This window comes from Scophthalmus maximus, chromosome 13 (assembly GCF_022379125.1).
Source record: "Scophthalmus maximus strain ysfricsl-2021 chromosome 13, ASM2237912v1, whole genome shotgun sequence".
NCBI classification, from domain to species: Eukaryota; Metazoa; Chordata; class Actinopteri; order Pleuronectiformes; family Scophthalmidae; genus Scophthalmus; species Scophthalmus maximus.
Window position 1 is genome coordinate 3901738 of NC_061527.1, and position 24975 is coordinate 3926712.

The 24975-nt window shown below is 43.5% G+C and overlaps 2 protein-coding genes across 5 annotated transcripts; both read left to right on the forward strand.

The window, feature by feature from the left end:
- The first annotated feature begins 1255 nt into the window (after positions 1-1255).
- hps3 (HPS3 biogenesis of lysosomal organelles complex 2 subunit 1) lies at positions 1256-13998 on the forward strand. Of its 4 annotated transcripts, XM_035646583.2 has the most exons (26): positions 1256-1614; positions 1711-1747; positions 2990-3207; positions 3320-3391; positions 3845-3938; positions 4087-4160; positions 5060-5272; positions 5371-5428; positions 5509-5597; positions 5935-6052; positions 6550-6703; positions 6804-6886; positions 7004-7178; positions 7518-7599; positions 8295-8452; positions 8700-8801; positions 9694-9805; positions 9891-10120; positions 10583-10760; positions 10881-11114; positions 11203-11406; positions 11589-11795; positions 12032-12136; positions 12491-12697; positions 12775-12862; positions 13523-13998. In XM_035646583.2, exons 3-26 carry the CDS (start codon positions 3130-3132, stop codon positions 13648-13650), a joined length of 3243 nt encoding a protein of 1080 aa, XP_035502476.1. In that variant the 5' UTR covers positions 1256-1614; positions 1711-1747; positions 2990-3129; the 3' UTR covers positions 13651-13998. The 4 variants fall into 4 exon arrangements, with proteins under 4 accessions (XP_035502476.1, XP_035502475.1, XP_035502477.1 ...); XM_035646582.2 differs by lacking the exon at positions 1711-1747; XM_035646584.2 differs by lacking the exon at positions 1711-1747 and having other exon boundaries at positions 5374-5428.
- A 147-nt stretch (positions 13999-14145) lies between these two features.
- Positions 14146-24211, forward strand: LOC118317692. Its single transcript, XM_035646603.2, has 15 exons — positions 14146-15797; positions 16983-17165; positions 17320-17394; positions 18271-18389; positions 18476-18650; positions 19307-19432; positions 20148-20191; positions 21309-21411; positions 21526-21740; positions 21854-22034; positions 22190-22273; positions 22375-22520; positions 22639-22880; positions 22996-23105; positions 23364-24211. The coding sequence occupies exons 1-15, from the start codon at positions 15648-15650 to the stop codon at positions 23562-23564; spliced, it is 2154 nt and encodes a 717-aa protein (XP_035502496.2). The 5' UTR covers positions 14146-15647; the 3' UTR covers positions 23565-24211.
- Positions 24212-24975: the final 764 nt, after the last annotated feature.

Below are 24975 nucleotides of genomic sequence, written 5' to 3' on the forward strand. Positions count from 1 at the left end.
TGATTTTGCAGGCATCTGGAGCGAAACTGTCCACCAGGTGGCGGCGGTGCCCCACATCGGTCGAGCGCAAAAGAGAGTTCAGAGGAAGCTGGCCTCTTTTATTGTACATAATATTCATACAAGCAAATCTGTCTCAGATTCTTCTTGCAATCATTTTCTAAGAATATGTTTCAGCCTTGCCAGCGATACACCTACTAAATGTGCAAATACATTTGTTTACCTGTTCCTGTTGTCTCTTATTCATGACCCCCCTTTTTTGTGTCTTTGTCAACTCCTGCCCCATTGTGGTAATTTCCAGTTACTGCACCATCTGGATGTAAAGTTTCTCATTCAGCAAATTGCAGTTCATGAAAATGTTTAAAGGCTTCCTTTTAAAGGGCTTCCTGTTACCAGTGCACCTTAATACGTACTGGAGCCTGTGAGAAATATTCCTATGATTTAAAATTGTGACATTTATCTCAAGGCAAAACACCAAATGTTCATCTGTAAAACTGTGTATGACCGATATATCCTTCATCTGATTTTTAAAGAATAACGTGTGGTTTATTTATTCAGTGGATCACTTACTCTAATGCACAGTATAATGGTTCCATCATAAAATTTAGGTCGTACAATTTTAAAGTTGTGTCAAATTGAATCAAATGGAAATTGAATTTACTTTTAGGTATAGTAAAAAAAAAGTATGAAAAAATGTAAAGTTTTTTTATACTTTTATTTATATGAATTGCTTGTACTGCACTGTAACTTTTATTACCTGTCTTATTCTACTTTGGCTTGTTTTTATGTTCTAGGTTCAATGATTGAATTAAAATGTAATTTTAATGTAATGTGCTTTATCCCAATGCCTTTAATATTCTATGTGAAGCACTCTGAATTGCTTTGTTGTTGAAATGTGATCTACAGATACATTTCCTTTGCCTGACTTGTTATGCTGCTGCCCTTGATGTGATATTAAGAACATGAAGATTGATTGAAAGCAGCAACTTTGGAAGTCAAAATAAGAAATTACTTTAAATTCGAGATAACTTTGAATTAAAAACACAAATATATTTCAAAAATTGCGACAAAATACATTATTTAAAAAAAAGAAGAGTGAAATAGAAAAAAGAGCGTCACAGCAGAGGCAGGATCCGCCCCTTTAGTTCATGACAGCTCGACAGCCAATGGGAACGTCTGACGCGTTTACGAGCAGCGGCGGGCGAACCAATGGGGATCGAGAAGGGGGCGGGGCGCCGCTGTTGTTGTGTCGGACTTCCTGCTGCGTTGTTGCAGAAGAGAAATCGATAAAAGTGCAGAAGTGAAATCGGCAGGAGGAAGAAAAAGAAGAAGAAGAAGAAGAAGAAGAAGAAGAAGAAGCGACCGACAGGACAGGACAGCGGAGGAGGCAGGTCACTAATATTCCACCCTGCAGCTTGTAGAGAGAATGTGAAGGTGCGTCGCTGATTATGAATATGAATAAAGCGAAGATGTGATTCGAGGTAAAACACCCGGAACTGCTGCTGCTGCTGCTGCTGCTCACAAGACCGGGACATGTGATATCGATTAGAGAAACTCAGCCTGGTTTCAGCCCCTGGAGCCCGACACACAAGAGGAACAGCTCAAGTCAACGTTGACGTGAGAATTGCTCTTGTTTTTTTTATTTTGTATTTTTATTTTGCTGACACTTTGTTGCTCTGTCGCTTCACGTACATCTGATTCAAATGACCTCAGGTTGATGGATCGGTGTCACAGAGTTGGATACAATAAGGTTCGTCATGATTCGGCTGAATAAATCTGTGTTGGCTTCATGGTGATGATGAGAGTAATGCATTTCAGGGGATGTGATGAGGAGATCATTGGTTATTATTTTGAGCCCGACCATATGGATGTAAGGGAGTACATTTTCAGATACGTATATATATATATATATATATATATATATATATATATATATATATATATATATATACCGTTTATATTTTTATATATATATGTGTGTGTATGTATATATATTTTTAAAAAAATGTAATTGGCAATGATTGCTGAGATGTCGTTATTCAACCCTTATGACAAAGACATGTACAGTATCATACCATGAACGGTATTATAGGAAAATTTAAATAAAAAGAAAACAGAAATATATAGAACTTGAAAACTATTTTTTAAACGTTAAATTGCAAAGTCAAAATAAATGCACATCTATTCTGCATTGTTTTTTCTGTAAAAATAAAAGCCGTCATATCGGCACGCGTCTGCTGACTGTAATGTCGATGACAAAAACAATCAAAATCAACAAGTTGGTCGAACTGTAGTTATTTTGTGGAACAAATATCACTCAACTGTCTAAAGTGAATCATGTCGAAGCCATGAACACCCAGAAGAAGCGGAAAAAAGACATTGCATGTCGGGTTTAATCCTTTAAAAATGCAGGAAAAGTTTTAGTTTCACGAGTCAAGTGAATAGAAACTGTGGATTATGAAGCGCAAGAGAGGCTTTGTTTATAATAAGACGTGTTGCTGTTGATTTTTTAAATCACCCTTTAATCGACACAAATTCACGAAATGTTCTTGTTTGTGAATTCGCCACAGGAAAAACTGTTTCCACATGTGATACAGCATTCGCTTGTGCAGCATCTGGATGTATCACATATAAAAGATGGTTCACACGTGATATTTAGTGACATGTGTATAATCTGAAAGCGCCTTGTGTTCCAAATGTGAAATATCTAAAAAAAATCAGTGGTGCCGAGTTAAATATCAGAAAGAGACATGCAATGAACAAGATAAACATATTTATATACAGTTATAAGATCAAATGTGATTTACCAGGTACAAAAATATGATGACACAGTTACAAGTGAGTGATCTGCATAGTAACCAGGTAATTTCTCCCCTCATGTTATGATTGGATATCTATAAAATGAAAAGAGTCACTCCTTGTGATGGAACTTTGTACTGGACTAAATCAAAATGCTTTTGAAACAATTTTTTTTTTTTTAAATGATTGGCAGGTCCTGCTGGATGAAGCCTCCAAGAAGCACATGACAGAGGAGGAGTCCATGGAGTTCTCGGTATCATAGCATTCATCATCAAAAGAAGAGGAAGCCACAGTCGTCGGCTCATTAATAATTTCCGCCCTCGAACGACTTCAATGAACTCTTCAAGACGCAGAGCAAACATGGTGCACGTGTACAACTGTCATCCGTATGCCTCGCAGCAGATAGTGCAGGTCAGAGGAGCCTCGCTCGTACTGATTCAAAGCATTACCTAAAAAAATATATATATATATTTTTAATTGATCATTTTGCAGATGTCTTATCTTTTTTCTCTTTGCGGCTCAGGTGGAGCAGGAGCCTCGATTGGTCTGTTGTGGAGGCGGAGCCCTGTTTGTCGTGGCTACTGGAGGATGCAAGGTCTCCATAAGCTATGCATATTTTTAATATCAATATCTATTTGTCTGAAAATAACACGATATCTGTAAGAACGTTATGTAAAACAATGACACTTTCATAACCTCTTCAGAACCTTGCACTACTGGCTACAGCGTCTGCAGATGATGGCATCTAGTTGTTGGTTTTTTTTTGCAAATATACCGTTATACCTCCTCAAATGGATTCACAGGCTAAACACAAGCCGGAAGTGTACAGTAGCAGGAGGATGTGACAAAATTTCTTTCAGGGACAGTTTTTCTTTAACACAGAGATAATTATATGCATATCTACTATTCAATAGTTAGAAAAGAGGCGGTACGCCATCAGATATCGGTGAAAATGTCGGCATTTTGCGGGAAACATTCATGAATCGTGGTGAAAATTGGTGCGAATGAAAGTCTCCTGCTGCATGACACTTGACTGTGTTGAACCCAGGTGGAGGCGTACAGTCTGGAGCAGGAGGGCTGCCCACTCATCTGTCGCTTCGCCACCATGGGCACCGTGAGGAGCATCCAGCACAGCAAGATAGGTGACGACAGTTCCTCCCTCCCCCGTAGTATCGATATTCACCTGCAGCGTCTGAATATGTGAGCGAGGCGGCTGACCGCAGCAGTGATTTCAGTGTGAGCAGGATAGAAAACATTTTAACACCTCCCCCCCTCTCCCTCCTCATCCAGGAGACTACCTGGTGACCACCGAGGAAAAGAACAGCGCCACCTACCTGAGGGCCTACACCAACTGGAGACACCAGGTACGCGCTGACCAGCCGAGCACTTCTACTACTGTACTTTCTCGTTTTTGATTTAAGGCAATATTATCACTTTAATTTGATTTTAACTAGGACTAATCATTACCTCACCTTAGGCCACAACATTAATGTTGCAGCCATTTGGTGTATTTTTTTTTACATTACATTACATTACATTACATTCATTGAGCAGACGCCTTTGTCCAAAGTGACTTACAATAAGTGCATTCAACCATGAAGATATTACCCACAAGTGCAAGGATCGAGTACATGAACATTTATCAAAGAGGCAAAAACAGCTTCAAGTGCTCATTTAGATGTTTTTTTAAATAGTACATTCAGGGAGTAAGATGCAGTCTGGACAGGTGAGTTTTCAATAGTTTATATTATATTTTATATGATAACAAGCCACTAGTATACATCGATCGAGCAAAACAGTGAAACCAGTTACCTGTTATTATGTCGTGTATAGCAGTATTAAATTATCAAAAACCTTTTCCTTGGATGGAAAAGAGTCCAGCCTGAGACAGGCCCTTGTCAAACCCTTTAAAAAAACCAATTTGATTTAATTTATTCCACCATCTTGAAGATTATTATCAAATTATATGCAAATGTAGAGTTCATTTCATTCGATACAACTCCCAGTCAAGTACAGACTAGTTCCAAGTTAAGTAGAAATGCAAACAGAATCATTCTGGATACAATCTCCCAGATCCACAAGCTCTGACTCCTGCCTGTGTTCATGTCAAAGTTCATGAGAAAATAAAAAGAAATTCAGATTTACACTGAGTTCATAAATACTAAAGCTAGTTCTGTTTATGAAGATTAATAGTTCATCTTCCATCCACTCCTCTTCATTCCATGTGTTTGTCACGTAGTCACTTCTCTCGCTCTCCGTTCAGGCCGAGGGGAAAGCCCGCGTCGGGGTGCGTCTGCTGGGCCACCTGCTGCGCGGGGCGTCGGTGCGGGGCGGCGCGCAGATGGAGATCATCGAGATCCCGCTGTCGGAGCGTCCCGTCGCCGTGGCGTGTTGCCCGGTGACGGGGGACCTCCTGGTCGGCTGCGAGAACACCCTGGTTCTGTTCACACTGAGGCGGCAGAGCCAGCAGAACCTGGTGAGAATCCGGCAGCTAAGGGAGGAGGATATATATCGACGTTCGTGGACTCTTTGATTAAATGTAAATGTATTGATGACATCTTCTTTCTTACCCAGCAGAATCAGAGTACGCAGAACCTTCAGAGCCCCTGGTCGAACGCTCAGCAGAGTCAAGGTAACGAAGACTCGTTCAGGATGCACACTTGAATAACTCTCCTCTCACTAATCTGACCTCTCCTTGTTTTCTGCTCGTAGGTCAGACCTCCGGTTCAAACCTCAACATTTCCATCCTGGACTTTGAACGCTCCGTCATCGTGCATCTTCCAAAGATCACACCCAAACAGGTACTTTCACTCTGTTTCTCATTTTTTTCTTTTCCTTTATTACTCTTCATTTCTTTCATTCTGTGGTGTTTTTTTTCCACTGTGAAGTTGTTTTTTAAATTTGCTACACAGCCATATAGAAGTGTAGTCCATGATATAATCCATATTAACTGTGGTTTACATTTTTATCTCGTATAATTACATGAAAATGTGCTAAAATATTAGTCCTTGATTTCAGGACGAATGGCTGGAACAAAACATAGATGTCCTAAATAATACAAAATAATTTCACAAACTTGTATTAAACTAAAATTCAGTCTGTTTCAGCGTGTGTTACTTTAACACCCCCTCCCTCCAGGTGGCGCTGTGTGGAGGATATGTAGCAGTGCAGGCAGAGCTGGAGGTGCTCGTACTCAAACTGGATTCATCCTCTGAACCTAAAACCCTGGACGACTCGTTGGACACAAGTAAAAATGGTAATAACACACACACACACACACACACACACACACACACACACACATACACACACGCACACACACGTACACACACACTACGTCCATGCATGTTTGCTCCCTTTTTTTAATGATCAATGCCATTTCCACTGGTTTGTGGTTTTATTTAGTTTACAGACGTTTTAAAGCTTCAGTGTGTAATTTTTGTAATTTTCTGGCGGCATCTGGTGGTAAAGTTGCAAACCGCAACCAGCTGAGCGACCCCAATCCAAACCGGGATTCGTCCCTGTATGCTCGAGGGCCCGTCCAACCAAGGCCCAGGGAAAGGAGATACAGTGCATTGACTTGTTTCTTACAATAGGAGCAGCTTTCTGGTAAAACGTGCAGCATGGGGACCAAGATGTTGGTTAAGGTCGGTCAGCCGAAGACGACGGAACGTATCCCCGGGGGGTCATAAAGTTTTGTCGTGGTGCCGTGTCATTTTAGATTTGGGTGTGTCTGTGTATTTGTTTGTGCAGTCGATCGCCTAGACGACCAGAGTGACCTCCTGTTCGTCCCGAGGCAGCAGGAGTTGCTCGGCGACCGGGCCAAAGACTGTGACATCCCCGTCAGCATCGAGAAGACCGGGCTGGAGGACAAGGGGCAGTACACGCTGTCCTATGTTCTTTTCAGGTGTGTATATTTTTTTTGGAGATCGATCTACATAGTCGGAATATTTGAGGTATATATATGTATATAAATAAATGTAACCTGGGGGCATTCCCTCCTGCAGGCGATTCACTCCGGAGTTTTTCCAGGGCTGCAGTGTGGAGGAGACGCAACTTCATTCCCTGCAGCTCTATCCGCTCTTCACCAGTGAGTGTAACATGTGGGACATGGGCAGGACGAAGCAAATGCATTTCGGACATGTTATTAAATTCATATGTTTTGATTGAGCATGCATGTTTTCTGTATGTCTCTCTCTCTCTGCAGGTTCCCAGTCGGTGTCCACAGAAGAACCGGCGTGCGTGTTCTGCTTCTTCTCGCTCCCCAACGCCGGCTACCTGTACAGCCTGAAGGGCGGAGTCGAGCTGCTCTCGGCCTATCAGTATCCAGAGAAGGTCCTGGAGGCGGTGCTAACGGACCAGCTGCTGCACGTCATAACGAAGTACGTCTTCAGTCAGTTCCCCTTTTAACCGAATCACAACTTTGCTCCGTAAAAAATGTCCTTTAAGAAAAACACTTGATACTATTAAATATCAACTTTTTAAATTTTGTTCAATTTTGAAAATTTGAAATGAACAGTTTACCGTACTTCATACGTAAACCCTGTTCCGACCAACCTCGAGAAATAATTTTAAGACTCAACACCAAGTTAATATTGTTATCATTATAATTGAATATAAACATGATCTATTACCATGTGATCTCATCTCTTCCCTTTACCGTAGTGTGAAGATTTATGTGTTGGAAAATGTATTTTTTGATTTCTGCGTGCGCCTGGTAGGAATGCGTTGCAGTGTTTCACAGTGCGCTGCGCTGCAGTGGCAGCCAGGATCGAAGACCCCTACATCGACACCACCATGAAGGTAGGAGCCTCATCCTCCACTAGTATATTAATATATATAATAATATTTTTTAATCATATTCAGTCTTACTGCTCCCATCAATCCAATTTGCCGATGTCAGTCTGCTACTTCCTTCTCCAGCAACAAAAAGCAGATATACAAGTTTTATCCAATAGGTGGTGAAGAAAAAAAAAAATTTCTATATATCGACCATACTGGAAATATGGTTGATATTTTACAGTTTAACCATAAAGTTTATTATAAGTAACTATTTAAAAAAAAAAAACACAAATACAACCAAATATATAGAACCCAAATTAAGACATTTAAAAAAACAAAAACAAAGTATGAAGCATAAAGTGTAAACATAAATGCACATACTTCCTGCACTGTTTATTGTATAAAATGAAATTTTCATGGAGGTGCATATCGGAAAACGTAAACTCACATAACGTCTGTGAAAGGGCTCATACCTGTGGATTGTTATCGGCCAGCGGACAAACCTGTCGGGCCCTCGACCAAAGTGGAAGATCGGGCAGCTGAGGAGTCAGAAAATGTTTCTCAGGAGGAGGCGGAGACCGACACGGATGGAAAAGAAGTTGAGCGAATGTCGGGCTGAATGTTCGACGAAAAAACAAACGTGCAAGTGAAGGATAATGTTTGATGAGATAAGAGAATATTTACGCCGTGCGCGTGTCTCCGCTGCACGTCCGCAGGCCTGTCCGCCCTGCAGCCTGGAGGTGTGCGCCCTCAGGATGCAGCTGTTCATCGGCCTGCGCTCGGTGTGCGTCCACGGCCGCCACGTCATCCTGCTCTCCGCCGCCGACACGGAGCCGCCGGAGGAGGCCGAGCGCAGCACGCCGCGCAGGGCACTGTACGTCCGTCACACACATGCAGAATGAACAGACTTTAACACACGCCTATACATGAAAACACACACACACACACACACACACACAGAACTATGATATTGTATTGGTCATAAACCTCTCAGCTTCGTCACACCTCCCTGTGGGCACCAGATTACGTTAGATAAGTTTTATTATGTGTGCGTTTAGACATGCATGCGTTTATGAATCTGTTTACCGTGTGTGTGTGTGTGTGTGTGTCGTGAATTTTAGCGAGTTGAAAGAACACACCAGGCTGACTGGTATTTTCCTGGCGGTGGGAATCGATCCGGCAACCACGCCGGCTCTGGAGAGCTTTCTGTCGCGCCCCTTCCTGTAAGACAACCCCAAACCGCCCGCAGTCCCCGTTGTCTCGGTCAGCCAAGCTGCAACACCCGGAAACCCTCAAAACCCCAAACTCCAATATGAGTAGACCATTTTTGAATCCGAAGATTAGGTGTCGTGTGTGATGTCACAGGACAAAATGCTTTTGTAGCTGCAATCTGATCGTGGTAATTAGCCTGAACAAAACTATCCTTGTGCGAAGTTTCCCCCTATGACGAGTTCTTCAGTCGAACTCGTTTTTTCCTGGGGACAAACATCATTAATCTACTTTTTTTAAATGAGGAAGGAAATGTACCAGGTACTTTCCATGTGAGCTGCTTGGTATCAACATAAATGCTACAATATGAATTCAATTTAATTCTGCAATTGCCACGCCAATGAATGCAATTTTTTTTTTGTTGCATTCATCAGGCTTTCAGCTCTCGTCCAGGAGCTAATGAAAACCACGTGGTGACACCATGAAACCCTTCAGCCACGGAGTTTCTGTTATTTCTGTGTGACTTTGCAGCTTGGTCTAAAAGTGACAACACTTCCTGTTTTTAGTGCCCAAACCTAGACAACCGTAACCTGCCTAACTGCCCCCAGTGTGTGTGTGTGTGTGTGTGTGTGTGTGTGTGTGTGTGTGTGTGTGTGTGTGTAACTTTTCGCTCACAAACTAATCTTGAAATAAAAAGAGCTGTGGTGGAGTTACAGTAAACACTGTCGTGGGGACACTTCCTCTCATTGCTCTCGACCTGTGATGTCCACGAATCGTGGGGGGAAGTTCACTTTGAGATTGACTTACACGTCTCGAGCTTTTGGATCGGACGCAGAGAAGGTTCAGCTCTTCAGTTTCTCCGTTCGAATAAATGTCCCGTTACCTCTTTGTGCCGACTGACCTCAGGAGCAGGAAGTGGACAATCTCTTCGCCCAAAGAAACCAGTGCGGCCGCACACGGATCATGGAACCTGTACGTGGTCGGCACCGTGCCCCCCCTCGCTCTCTACCAAGAGATGGTAACTTCTTTACCGTTGAGCAAAAAGTACAACTGGGATCAGATGAGGTGTGTCAGTCCATGACGCGTGCGTCTCTGTGTGTCAGGTCGAGTACAGTCGACAGTACGCGGAGACCAACCCGCAGGCCCAGAGCCTCCGGCACCTCCTCAGTGAAGCTCACCTCCTCCTCCGCGCCGCCCTGCTGCAAACACCGGAGCAGCAGCGGCGGAGCGGCGAGGGCGACCGCACCGCGTCCGCAGGCCGACAGACGGACAGACAGGAAGTGGAGGCGGCGTTCAGGCAGAACTGTGCACAGCTGGGAGACTGTTTCAGCAGGTAAACCGGAACTTTTGATTGTTGCTGAACGACGTCAGTCTAACGGATGAGTACGTTTTCTCTTAATGGAAAACTATTGAACTGTTTTTTTTCTTGTTTTTTTCGACAGTTTTAACATCTGTTTAAGACAAACAACCGACTTTAAAACAGTTTTCTTTTTTTAAACGCATCAATCATCTCTAAATAAAAATATGAATCCAGGTTCCCTAAAACCCCTGCTTCAATGTTAACCTTGCTTCTTTATGATGGATTTGCATATTAAATAATGAATGGAGGAGCACACTGATGAGGTTAGTGGCAACAATTACAGCTTTGCTCTTTATCCACAAAGTCCAGTTATTTTATCCTCTACAGTTACTCATTCTATGTAAATATGAATATGTTTAATGCATTTTTTTTTTAAAGATTTGCCTTCATTTCTCCTGAATCATTATTTTGTCTCTCCTCCTCGCTCCTGTACAGGGCGAGCCAGAAGGACTGCCACTTGGCTTTACCGTACTACAGGATGTCCGGTCTGCCCGTCACCGAGGTCATGGCCAGGAACCGCCCACTTTCCAGCGGCCCGCAGTCTCACGGCCTGGGCTTCCTGTTTTACCTGAAGCATTTCCTCTTCGAAGAAACCGAGCAGAGCCTCAGCCAGGTGCAGTGCGCGTTCGATAATCTGAATGTAGCTGAATTATATGCTGTGGATGCTAACTACTTTGAAATGCCTCGTCGTCACTTTTTATGTCGGTAATTTTCAACCACTTGATTCCCACAGGAATCAGCGGACGAGGTCGTAGACATTTTTAGCCAATCGGATCCCTCGGAGCTCATCAGCGTGTGTGCCAGCCCGTCTATGGTAAACATTGGCCCCGCGCGGACACTGCGCATTTTGCACCACCTGGAGGCCACCGCCGGCGTGTCAGTCCCTCTGACCATCACCATGGCAACCATGATGCTGCGCCTGGAGGACCTGCCGCGCTACACGCAGCTGATGGACAGACACGCCGAGGTCAGAGGAACCTGCACTGTGTCCTTCTTTCTGTAGCGACGTGTATGACAATCTCAGTAGTCTGAATTTTCTTTCTTTCTGTGTTCAGATGCTGCTGGTGTACGGTTTCATCGACGAGCCCAGGCTGCTGCTCCACGGCGGAGGCGGAGGTGGGGGCCCGCACACACACGTCCGTCCCACGGCGCTCACTCGCCAGCTGGCCAAGTCCCAGCCCGGGCTACTGGTGGCCGGCATGGTGGCTCTCCATGAGAACAACAAAGTTCAGCTGGAACAGGCGGACCACATATTCAAGGTGTGTGTGTGTGTGTGTGTGTGTGTGTCATGGATGGTTATCTGTCCTAACTTGGAAGAGATTACCACTTTGATGATTTTCAACTAGGTAGGTTTTTTGACCATTTTAATAATTCGTACATGACAGATCCTAGAGAACGTAAAGTGTGTGTTTTCTGTGTGTGTGTGTGTGTGTGTGTCTAGGAGCTGGACTGTGAGAACTGCCTGCAGGTGGACTTCTGGGAGGCGACGCTCATGGCCTCTTCGCAGGAAGCCGTCATCCAGGAGCTCCTGTTCAGGCTGGCCTCCGTCTACATCGATCGACTGACGCACACACACTCGCCAGACGCGCAGTCCAGCCTCCCTCGCGCATCTGCCAAACGCAGGTCGCTGAAGAGCGCCGACGATCTGGTACATCCGTCTCGCAAGTTTGGTCGCCTGCCAAAAGATTGTTTTTTACTTCTATTGATGCAGATATGGGTCTCTTCCACTTATGGTGCCTGCCATCTTTTGTGTGTGTGTGTGTGTGTGTGTGTGTGTGTGTGTGTGTGTGTGTGTGTGTGTGTGTGTGTGTGTGTGTCTGTCTGTGTGTGTGTGTGTGTGTGTGTGTGTGTGTGTGTGTGTGTGTGTGTGTGTGTGTGTTTCAGATCAACTCGTGCTCCCATTACGGCGCCCTGTACCCGTGGCTCACTGTTCTGTGTCCGGCCCACACTACCAGCTACCAACACCAGGAGGCGTTACACAAACTGCAGGTAATTAGAAAGAAAAAGAAAAATCAAGAATGTACATGAAAGAATCGAAACAACAATTCAACAATTTTTTTTCGTGGAGAAAAACACCTCTCAGGCTGTAAGTAGAGGAACTCATTTGGCTGTTTTTTTAAACACATGAAAGAGTACGATCAAGAATTAAACTAAAAATATACAAATGAATGAAAAAAATGCACACAATTGAAACCATATTAGGTGGAAGAGGGGGGGAATTGGGTGAGGGGTGTGTTTTTAGTTTCTTTTAGATTGAGAGAGAAACTAACTTTATCTAATTTACAGCTGCCATTTTCCAGTGATTTGATTTGTCACCGTTCCTGCGTCTTTCTGTTCCTGCAGTCTCTGCTGTGCGGTCCGTCCTTGTCCGTCGGCTCCGTCCAGCCGCTGCTGGAGCGCCTGTCGGAGGAAACGCTGTGGGGCTTCAGCCTGCACCTCCTCTGCGCCACAAGAGGGGGGCGGTACGACCTCGGCATCGAGAAGCTGCTGGACAGGTGTCCTCAGGCCATCATAGCCTTCGCCAATCACCATTTACAGGACAAGAACATGGTGCGTGGCGAGCAGTGCCCCTGTATCAAATCATAGGCAGTGTTCCCGTTGCTTACCGCCTTGTCTGATCTCCGCAGGCGTTGTGGTGGCAGAAGCTGCTCCCAGAGCTCTGTGACCGAACGAGAGCTGCCGCTGACAACAGCATCCTGTTGGCTGCGCTAAAAGGTGAGAAGCTGTCACTCAAAAGCACTTTAAGGCCTGTTGACAGCCTCGCTGTAGTCTTGTCAAAGTAAACCTCATGTTTAATCGACAACGTAAACTTTCAACTGCCAGAAAATGAAACCAGGCTATAGTTCCTAGTGATTATACTGATGCCATGTCCTGGGGGTGTTAACTGTTTGATTGAATATATTTAATTTGACAGATCTTCAAATAAAAAGAAAATATAAGCAGATAATAGGGCTTCTCTGATCTAAATGTGAATTTCGGCAGTACTGGGACTGTTAGACCCACATAATGGTGAACTTTATTTACAGAAATGATAACTGATCAGCTGAATACGTACATGAAGAATCCAAGTTATGAAAGAAATTCAGAGTCAGGGGGTCGGGTTGATGAATAGTTAGGGCTCAGAACCAAACGGCTGAAACTTTCATCAGTGAGACTTGTTTCTGTATCGTCCTCTCTTTCACTGCATTTCCTGTCTGTGTATTGAATGTGTATTGAATATTGATTCCGTAGAGAAGAAAAATGCTAAATACTGTTTAGAACCACAGGACAAAGATCAAGGGTAAAGTTCATGACTAAATCCTAACCTTAAAATGTTGAAAGAAATAGTGTGAAAGGGGCCTGTGGGTGTAACGCGGCCGGTCTCTATGCCAACAGAGACGCTGGTGGTGGTCGCCACGGAGACGAGCCCCGCGCAGTTCCTGGAGCTCATACCCGACGACGGCACGGCGTCGTACTTCCTGCCCCACCTGCTCACGTGTAGCCAGAGACACTTGTTGGCCTGAGACCACACACACACACACACACACACACACACACACACACACACACACACACACACACACACACACACACACACACACGCACACGTTCTCCTTAATCCTGGTTCTATAATAAGAATAACATGAATTGCTCTTTGTTTATTTAGCCCCCGCTCCCCCCAAAAAATTACAGTATGACAGTAGATTACATCAGTGAAACAGTATTGAGAAGTTGGTTTTGAACTGAATTTTGCGCCGAAGATAGAAAACAACGTGGAACACTTGGACGAGGCCATTGTAGGCGACGCCAGATAATGACACAAACTGTACATCAATAAACAGCTGTAACACATGTTGCAGTGGTCACACTCATTTCTTTTTGAGTCAAATGTTTTTTTCTCTTCTTATACTTGAGAATGTATTATTGCGGGGAAGACCAGGACCAGGAAGTGACTTTTAAAGCTCAGATTTCAAAACAATTTTTCCCTCCACTTTTTATTGCTTTTTTGTATTATGTAAGTTTTTGATTGAAAGGTTTCAACCTATGAATCAACATATTCTACATTGCGACATCATTTCCCAGTCGTCAACCGATAACAGTCAGCGTCTCTGTCTGTTTCATTCATTTTGTCACAGTGGATTGACAATGATGCATCTCTGCAATGTGAGATGCGGGGGGGGGGGGGGGTTCAGGAATGCAGAAAAATGTCATCCGAGCATGAGCGTTTCTCATCAAGATCATGTGAGAGCTCGTGTGAAAATAAGTATCACGGTTTGAGTTTGGTGATAACGCGGTCCGAAAGAAATCACTTCTGCAGGACAAAAGTCGCTCGTGTTGTTGCTCCAGTTAAACTCGCATATTGATTATTGATTGTGTGTGTTTGCCGTTTTGACTTTGTCCCAAAAGTGAAGATTAGAGAATATAGACCGCAGTCATCGAGATGCGGAGTGTCATACAGTCTCATCCATCACGGTTTGAAGACAAAGATTCGGGAAATGTCCTCCTTTACTCGACCTGCGAAGACAATGAGGTTAAAGTAAAGATGATGATAATTTTCTTTATATAGCGCTTGTCCAAAGCAAGTTACAAAGTTCTGTACAAACTATGTTAAGTGAACAGATTAGAAATGCAAATAATTCAGATTTAAAGTTCAAAAACTGAAGGCAGCAAAACCATAGAATGGAAACAATTTCAGAAATTAAATGAAAATAATAAAATGTTATAAATATATAAATGAATTAAGATAAGGTGTGTCCACAAGGGATTCAAACAAAGAATTTGGGGGCATCAAGTTGTCGAGGACCAATTTCTTTATAAAAAAACCCCTGTGTTTTCTGTTTCATAGCTACACATTCTTTTGTCAATGGTTGGACGCATAAAAGAATAAGTATATATGGGTGAAGTAATCAATTCAAAGTGACTCAATCATTGGGTTAATGACGAAAGCAAACAAACGCTTAACGACATTACCTGTGTGTTTGTCTTATCAGCCTCCTCCGCTGACCCTCCTGTTCAACTCTGCATCCGATCTTTTGTCGGGGGGGCGCCCAACCCCGATGAAGAGATTGAAAACACTCAGCTCAGATGTGTACAGCGGCACCAACCTCTCCGAAAAACCAATGAGGCCCTGAGAACGCGTGCGCGGAACCAATCGCGGCCCGGGAGGACGACTCCCAGCCAATCAGAGCTCCGGGACTCTGATGGATCTCACCTTGGGCCGATCAGAGCTCAGCTGCTCACATGCTTGGAAGGCCACCAGCAGCAGCAGCCGAGGACTATTTGGAGGTTCAACTGTTTTGTGGGAGACGGACAAGAGGAGGCTGAGACCAAGGAGATAAACAGGGAGAAGGAAAGGAGCCAAGTAAAGTTCATGCCGGAAGCACAGAGAGCAACGTGAAAAAGATGAGAAGGGGATTGTGCTGACAAGGAGCAGAACAACAGGAACAACAAAGTAGGATCAGTGAAGGTTGACATTTAAAGGAGGATTGGAAGAGAAAAGCTGTGACTCGTACCCGAGAGGATGAAGGTGGGCGAGAAGAAGAAGGCGGCGCTGCTGCTCGTCACAGAGAGCATTGAGATGGAGCTGTTCTCCTCAGAGGAGCTCTGCGCGGCGATGCCAACGCAGGCGGCGGCGGCGACGGCGGCAGCGGAGGAACGCCGCTTTCACCAGGTGCGTCTTCCGAGTCGCTGCGGCTGAGACGAGATGAAAACCGGAGGAAAGCTCTGGTTCATCCTCAGCTCGGGCCGCGCGACGCGTTCGTGTGAAGGCCTTGGCGGGAAAAAAAAATGCAGGAGGTCCAAAGGGGATAATGTTCTGCTGGAGGCTTCAGGTCGTGAGAGAAAATGTGTCCATGGAGGTTCGAGTCTGTGTCACCGGTTCCTTCTGGAATCGAAGATGATCACGGTGACAAAACTGTCTGTGAAATAATTTCACAGTCGCAGATAAACTCATTCCTCATTCCTCTTGGAAATCTGACCGTGCAGAGATACTTGATTTTGAGACCAAATGCAAATGGACGTCTGCCACTGAGGTGGAAACGATGTCGCTTGCGGGGCTCAAAGCATTTCAACTGTACTTTCGCAGAGAATCGTCGTGTCTTTTTCACGAGCTGATGTCCCAGTTACGCCGGATTAACGGCTGTACACAAGAACTGCGTGCGATGAGTCACATTAAAATAAAGTTAAAAAGATACAGGTTTTAAATTTAAATATTAAATCGTGTCTTCTTACATGTGGGAAAATAGATTTTGTGAGTTTGAGTCTCATATTTCTCCTGTTTCCTTATATTATTATGATTACTATTATTGTTTTTTTAAGCTAATTCAGTATGAATTAATCTAGTGATTCTATTATTTACTGTTAAAATAAAATAATTATTTATTTAGCATATAAAATGGTCAAATGCTCGTGCCACATTTCTAATACTTTGTCTCAATTAGGTATTTGAACCAATTTGGTTTGACATACAGAAAAGCTAGTATTTGGTATTTTTTACAATGATAAATTAATAAAAATTCTTTGTTTTTTTATTAATTAGCTATTGATTCACTTATGAGGCAACCAATCATTTGGATAATAACATTTCATGGGGTATTGTTTCTAGAAATATTCACAGTTAAGATACTAGCGACAAAGAAGTGCTCTGTGAATTCCTTGCACCTTTTTTTGTCCCAATCCAATAACATGGATAAAAGAATGAGAATGAAAATGTTGGGGTCCAAAGGCTGAAACAAGAGCAACCACAGGTAGCTCTGCCCCGTCCCGGAAAAAAGGAAGGACGTCCATTGAAACCGTAGTGCGACCCATCTGAAATACCACAACCCGCCTCTTCCTCTTCCTTTTCCTCGGACCTCAGCGACACCAGGATCATCCTCTGGTCCCGGACTGCGAGGAGGAGCCGGAGCCGGAGCCGGAGCCGCAGGTCCCGACCCAACCCGGGCAGCGGGCCAAGCCCAAACCAGAACCGCCCGCGGGGGAGGAGACTCGTCACTGCGCCGCCGCCCCACACTTCACGGAGGAGATGGAGATGGAGATGGAGGTGAGTGACGACGTCGCATTAGAGCTGGTCGGGGACACAGCTGCACACTTTCTCTTTACGGGAGCTCGTTTGGTGGGTTTGATTTAAAGCGTAACATATTTCTGTTCTGTGTGTCTTTAACCTCATTTTTGGGTTTTTTTGTTCCTCCCCGCAGGTCTTTCCTCTCCTCACGGTGTCCGAGAGTGAGCAGGTGGAGGTCAAATCAGACGATGCTTCCGTCATGATCCCAGTAGGTCTCGTTGTCGAAATAAACCCCTCTCTTTTCTCCATGACCCCCTGACCCCTGAACACAAAGGGGAGGGGCTGGATTCAAGTGTCATTACTCCGTTACCCAGTGAATCAATCACTCAATCAATCGACGTTGATCCGTTGGTTGTCTTGAAAGTTTCTGTCTGCACTGTTGGGTCAGGTTTTTTTAATCAATCCCATCATGTACCCGAGTGTTATTTATGTCACAACTCACGTTAAAATAAAGTTAAAAAGATACGGGTTTTAAATTTAAATATTAAATCATGTCTTCTTACATGTCGGAAAATAGATTTTGTGAGTTTGAGTCTTATTTTTCTCCTGTTTCCTTATATTATTATTATAATTATTGTTATCATTTTTTTAAAGATAATTCAGTATGAATTAATCTAGTGAATCTATTATTTACTGTTATTTTAAAATAATTATTTATTTAGCATATAAAATGGTCAAATGCTCGTGCCACATTTCTAATAGTTTGTCTCAATTAGGTATTTGAACCAATTTGGTTTGAGATACAGAAATGCTAGTATTTGGGATTTTTACATTGATAAATTAATAACAATTCTTTGTTTTGTATTAATTAGCTATGTGTTCACTTATGAAGCAACCAATCATTTGGATAATAACATTTCTCAGTCGATTCCTCCAATGCTGGAGGCTTTATTTTAAGATCTATTAATTTATATTTCCCTGGATTTTTTACATCAAATAGCTACGTATTATTTTGATATCTGAAGTAGTGATTCTGGTGAGAAACCTTGCAAGGACATACAGAACGTTGTACGAGATGTTTTCTCTTCATCTTCACGTCTAGTTTACTTGATCAGCTGGAGTGACGTTGAAATGTCTTTTGCAGGCATCGGCCAACAAAACGAGTCGTCTGAAGTGGAAGCGACTGGTTCCGCAGAGGACAGGACTGGTGGTCAAAGATGTGATCTGTCTGCCCGGAAGACAATACCTGGCACGGCTGGAGAGGTGAGAGACTGGGAGAGTGAGAGGGATTTCATGTATCATAAATATCATGTATCAACGAGGTAAATATTTCTCTCTGCCCCTGTAAGACACGTCCTTCCACAGGGCAAAGAGCGAGCAGCTCTGGTCGCCATGGGAATGACTGCCCGCATCACCATAGACTCCAGTTGGTCAGCCAATCAGATGGAGAGTCGGCTGGCGATGCTCTTCAGGGGGAAGTTTGTCAAACGGCCGGGACAGAGGTTCTCCTTCATATATCTACAGGTGTGTGTGTGTGTGTGTGTGTGTGTGTGTGTGTGTGTGTGTGTGTGTGTGTGTGTGTGTGTGTGTGTGTGTGTGTGTGTGTGTGTGTGTGTGTGTGTGTGTGTGTGTGTGTGTGTGTGTGTGTGTGTGTGTGTGTGTGTGTGTGTGTGTGACATTCATTTTTACTTCAGTATGTATACATTTATTTATAGAGGTTTAAAAATTCAGATTAGATTCAGGGCAACATAAAAATAAGATAATCCTTTATTGGTCCCACTACAGGGAAATACCCATGTTACTGCAGTAAAAGAGTATAAATGAGAAAACATGCAAGTATAAATTGTTGAAACTGAATGGGCAAATATTAAAAAAATATATTGGAAGTTTACCCGCCAAAATGTCAAAGATCCTGGTTTGGGCCAAACCACATATTAAAGAAAGATATTATAATTGTTATTATGATTGGGTTTTTTGGTACATCAGTTCAGGCAAACGTGGTATCCTGAAAACAGGCCAACACACATTGTCCACGCTAGTGTGAATGTGGACAATGTTCATAAATCAAATACAGTATATATAGTATATTTAATGTGACCGCCCGCGTTCAAGTTTAATTATCTGAATTAATCTGCATCGTAGTATCTGTATATCTGACGGCAGGTATGTGTTGTTTCCAGTGTTTGCAGGGCTCCAGGGTGCTGTTTGTCCCGGACGCCCCTGCAGGCGGCTGGACGGGCGAACAGGTTGTCAGGATCTCTGGACATGGGCCTTTGTATGTCTTCACCCACCATGACTTACCGCAGGTAAAAAAAACAACAACACAGTAGTGCAAACAATGAATGCAAATGAAGCTTCCTGATGAGTCGAGTGCTAATAGAGTGATGGGGTGAAAATTCCAGTTGTGTTGCCACCCACGTGCCTCTGGTATGTGATGGGAATCTGACAGAAATAGTTTCAGTACTACAGGGGCATGTTGATAAGAAATATATGCTGGAACATTAAGATTGTTTCATTTCGTGGGATTTGTTGGGATTTGTTGGGTTTTCCCTGTAATATTTTAATATTGACCTACTATGTACGTGTAAGTGCAGTGAGACAATGTGCGTTGTGATATGGCGCTATACAAATTAAAATTGAATTAAATAGAAATTAACATATCAAATACAAATAATAAATTTGACTTTGACACATTTCCACCACACTTCTATTACAGCTTTTTTTGGCTTAAACTTGTCATTGCAAGCGTTCTCCACTTTATCTATGACAGTGATGGAAATGGCAGATGCAGGTGGAACAGCCAAACAAAAACAACTCAAACTTCTGGTCCGGATGAAAGCGGGCGAAGAAGGAGAATGATATAAAAAGAGATTAAACAAGAGTCAACCTAGGACGGGCATTCGCTCCGTGGAGAGAGCTCAGGGAATGGAAAGGCTTCAAACTGCTAATTGCACTTTGTCAAGAATTTGGATTTTTACAGTTATTTTCTGTTGTGAATCAAAGTACTTTTTTTTTTCACAGGCAGAATCTGAGCGGTCTGCAGGCGAGACACCTGTGGTGGACAGGTAGGAAAGTACGGAAGAGTATTAGGGCCAAGCATAAGAAGCAAAAAGAGAGGGGCAAGATTTCTTCTTTTTATTTTTTTAACATTTCGAAGTTAAAGTCGAAATGTTGAGATTAAAGTTGAATTGTTATGATTAAAATGGAAATGTTGAGATTAAAGTCGAAATGTCGAGGACAAAGTCGAAATGTGGAGATTAAAATCAAAATGTTGAGATTAAAGTCGAAATGGATAAAGTTGAAATGTGGAGATTAAAATCTAAATGTTGAGATTAAAGTCGTAATGTTGAGGACAAAGTCGAAATGTGGAGATTAAAATCTAAATGTTGAGATTGAAATCAAAATGTTGTGGTTCCAGTTCAGCTGTCACACATCCACGTTAACTAGCGTTAGCAAAGCCACGCTAGCCCCGGTAACTGCACGACTCTCAAAATTCATCAACGGTTGTTTTGCAGTTGAACGTTGTCGCGTCGGGACACGCGTTGACGTTCACGTGCAAACACCCGTTGTCACCGCGCCGTCTCTTCCAGATTCAGCCTGTCAATAATAATAAAATCGCAACTTGACAACTTGGTTAGCAGCTAGCAGTTAGCTTAGCAAGCTGGCTAGCAAAACATCCACATCCTGGTTGTTTGGTGCTGCTGAAAAGTGCTTTCGGGTCACAAGTTTCGACTCTAGTCTCAAGTAGTATTTCAACTTCATTCTTGACATTTCAACTTTATTCTCAAGTAGTATTTCAACTTCATTCTTGACATTTCAACTTTATTCTCAAGTAGTACTTCAACTTCATTCTTGACATTTCAACTTTAGTCTCAAGTAGTATTTCAACTTTATTCTTGACATTTCAACTTTATTCTCAAGTAGTACTTCAACTTCATTCTTGACATTTCAACTTTAGTCTCAAGTAGTATTTCAACTTCATTCTTGACATTTCAACTTCATTCTCGAAATGTTAAAAAAAATTAAAAATCTTCCCTCTCATTTTTCTTCTTCTTATGACTGGTCCTAATACTTTTCCGTGGTAAAGCATTAACGGTTCCTTGGTAGACACTTGACTTATTTTTTATTAAATGATGAACCGTGGACCACGTGGCTGAATTACATAAATGTGTGTCATGTCAGGAAGGAGTTTTTTCTTGAGGCCAGCACAGAGAGCTGCGGCCAAGATGAAGACGATCCGGTGGGAGACCAGACCCACACTCCTGTTTGCAGGACCACAGAGGAGGTGAATTTATTCAACTCTCTGCTGATGCTGTGCAAATACCAAAAAAATTCGGAGAGTCTATAATCTTTTGAGGAGAGGTTGGACTTTTATTTTCTGTCCGTGTCTGGTGTGCAGTTCACGCTCGACCTGGACACCGTCCTGAGGCTGTTCCGACAGGAGAAGATGGATCGAGACGTGGAAACCCACGTCCAGGTGAGGAGGAGGGACCTGCTCCGCGGCGCCCTGAAGGTCGTGAGGAGGCCGGGTTTCAGCTTCAGCACGACACCCGTCATCTCCTTCAGCGGGGAGGAGGCCGACGGCCACGAGGGGCCTCTCAGGGAGTTCTTCAGGTTCGGATTATTGTGCTGTGAATGTTCTGGTTTTCCGTATGGTTCTTCTGTGTTTTTATGACGGCAGTAAGATCAGTCATCTCTGACAAAATATTTATTTTCTCCTCACACAGGTTGACTCTCCTTGAGCTGCAGCAAAGTTCCATCTTCGAGGGTCGTCCAGGACGAGCGTTTTTGACCTATGACCTCACGGCTCTTGAGGACGGGAAGTACTACGAAGCGGGCGTTCTGATTGGCTGGTCCCTGGCGCAGGGCGGGCCCGGGCCGCGTTGTCTACACCCTGCACTTTTCCAGGTTCTCAACGCTTGGGATGTTTGCTCACTACAGTTCCCATTCGTCTGTTTATTGTCAGATTGAAAACTAAGAAGTTTAATCCAACACTCAACTAGATTGTACTGTAAGAAGAAATTCTATCTCACTGTAATGCATTTGACACTATGTATTAACAGTTGATGTGTGGCCACAATCCATCTTCGGAAGACTTCAGCTGGACAGACATTGCCGACGCTGACGTACAGATCCGACTGCAACAGGTCACACGCATACATACGCGAGCGTGCAATTTTATGACCTCAAATTTAATACACGCTCTGTTGGTATTTTTGCATAAACACAAATGATGCCCCTCTTCTAGCTGCACAGTTGTACGGACGTGAAGCTATTGTCTCCCAGTCTGTGTGACTGGGTGTCCAGTTGTGGGTTCCCTGGAATCTATTCTGCACATTCTGGGGATTTACCAGCCATCTATAACCGCCTTGTCAAACACCACATCTACCACAGGTAGGACACAGAAAGATAATGCAACACACGGTTTTCCAAATTGCATCGGATATAAAGAAAGGTAGTGGTCGTTTCATTAGCTCACTGGGAGACTCAAGTCCCTCTGCTGGTCCCTCAGGGTGGCCAGTATGATCTCCCGGTTCACCGAGGGGATGAACAGCTGTGGTGGATTGTGGGATACGGTGCTGTCCCACTGGCAGGCGTTTGTGCCAGTGATGACGAGCGCACAGCAGGAGCCTCTGACCCTGGAACAGTTCAGGCAGCTCTTCGACGTCTGCTACAGCCGCCGCGACTGTCGGCTGCGGGCCGCCGAGGAGGCGACAGTTGGACACTGGGAAACGGTGCTCGCCTTCGTCGGAAGTAAGCATGGACGGGATGGACGGATGGATGGAAGAGGAAGTGTCGTCAAAATGCTGCAAGTGTTTCAGGTTGTACGTGCGATTTAGTTACGTAATTCCTCCCTGTGCACCATCAGATGGTCAGGCGGATTTTTCCTTCGAAGACGTCCTCGCCTTCATCACGGGAGCCGATCACCTGCCTCCTCTGGGGTTCGCCAGGTTGATCTCCCTGTGTTTCTACTCGCAGGTTGGTACTTATTTGTCGCGTCAGCATGAGACTTTGTCATATGACCCTGTCCAGAAATCTCAGCTGTTACCGGTGCCAATGTGGCTTTTAGAAGGCGAGTCATCTCAACCCCTCACGTTGAGACGGACATTCTGGCAACTTTGACGGCAACTCGTTATGATTTATGTCATTTCAGGAAGCTGTTTTCAGATAGAAACTATCTTTCCTTCTGTTTCAACACCAATCTCCCTGTCACTATAATTTCCATTCATTTTGCAGGATGGTCTGCCGCACGCCTCCACCTGTGCTCTGGAGCTCTTCCTGCCGAGGGCAGTGGCGGGGGCTGCGGACCTGCTGGCGCTGCTGAGCAGAGCCGTACACGAGGCCCTGGGCTTTGCGCGTCTTCAGGGGGAGGGAGACGGAGAGACGGACATCTGCACAGAGCCCGATGACAAGCTCTGGAACTGGAAGCCCTCCTGAAAACCTCACGTCCCGCCAAAGGTGACCTCGCTTAGACGCTTCCGACGATCGCTTACGAGAACGCCTAGCCAGGTTTTTGTTTAAAGCTTCATTCATTCAGAGTACGGTGTATAATAGCAGCCGTGTACACACTGTAATTACCTTTGTGTCATGGAAATAACAATGTCTTTTAGAGGACTAGGGCACATGATTATAGTGATTGTGACCATAACAAGGGTTAAAACTTATGGCTGAAGTATTTATCACATCAGAAAGGATGGATTGTTGTTGACGTACTGTACGCAACTAAAGATTAATTCTAAAAGATAAGTCGGTCGTCCATGTTTTGTTTTTAATCTTTTAATAATTATTCCAATAAAATATAGATACCAAAATCAAAGTTATGCACCTCCGGCATTTATGTACTTTCATAGACTGTCTTTTATCGTCCAACCGAATAGGTTGTGTGTTAACGTATAGAATTTCACATCTTGCATTGTCACCTCTGATATTTGTAATTTGACACGTCAAACCTTGTTATGTGTTCAACAGGAATGTTTTCGCTCTATTCAATTTTTTTTTCAAATGTTTTATTCGTGATCTCGACAAATTTGATATCCTTTTGTATGCTTTCAAATCAAATGATGAATAAAGTTTCTTTGAAAATATTTATTAAAAGCACACCATGAATTGATCTTTTATTGATCTTTCCAAAGTTCAAACACAACATGAAATAACACAACTGCTAATTTTTTCTCACAACTCTAGTGTCCAATTTGAGCCTAAACCCAAGAGTCTAAGGTTTGGGCCGTGACGGTGCACAAATGACCATTTAGCCTAAAGTAAAAAGTGAAATTGTCCCTGATACATGTCAGAACAATAAATAGAAAAGTACTTGAGTACAAAAAAAATTGTAATATTGCAAAGAAATTTCAAAACATTGTGTCTTCCAGCACAACAACGGCCAATAAACAAACAGGGCTTTCATGTTCTGGTTTATGATGAACTGGGAAAGACGAGTCTTATGAGCTCTATTAATTAATTCTTGATGTCGTAAGACAGGAGATTCACATTCTTTGGACTTGACTGTTCCTTTTGCCAGTAACACTGAATTACCATTCCCTTAACTGAGTTGCGGTAAAACAAGAGCATCGTTGCCAGTGTTTTGTGGGAAGCATTCTCTCATGTATTAATAATGGAAGGGAGGAGCGGATGAGAAACGATTGAAGAGTTTCCTGGTTACTAGGCAGGTTCAGCGTGGCAGCCACCGCTCCAGTTACAAAGCTTGGAATCTCACTTTTCACTCTCACTCACAAAAAAACACTACGTTGATGGATCATATTTCCTGGTTTGTGATTCCCAGTTTACTGTGCAATGAACTTGACACTCGAGTCAAATGTACTTCCCCATTATTCACAGTGCTGGGAAATAA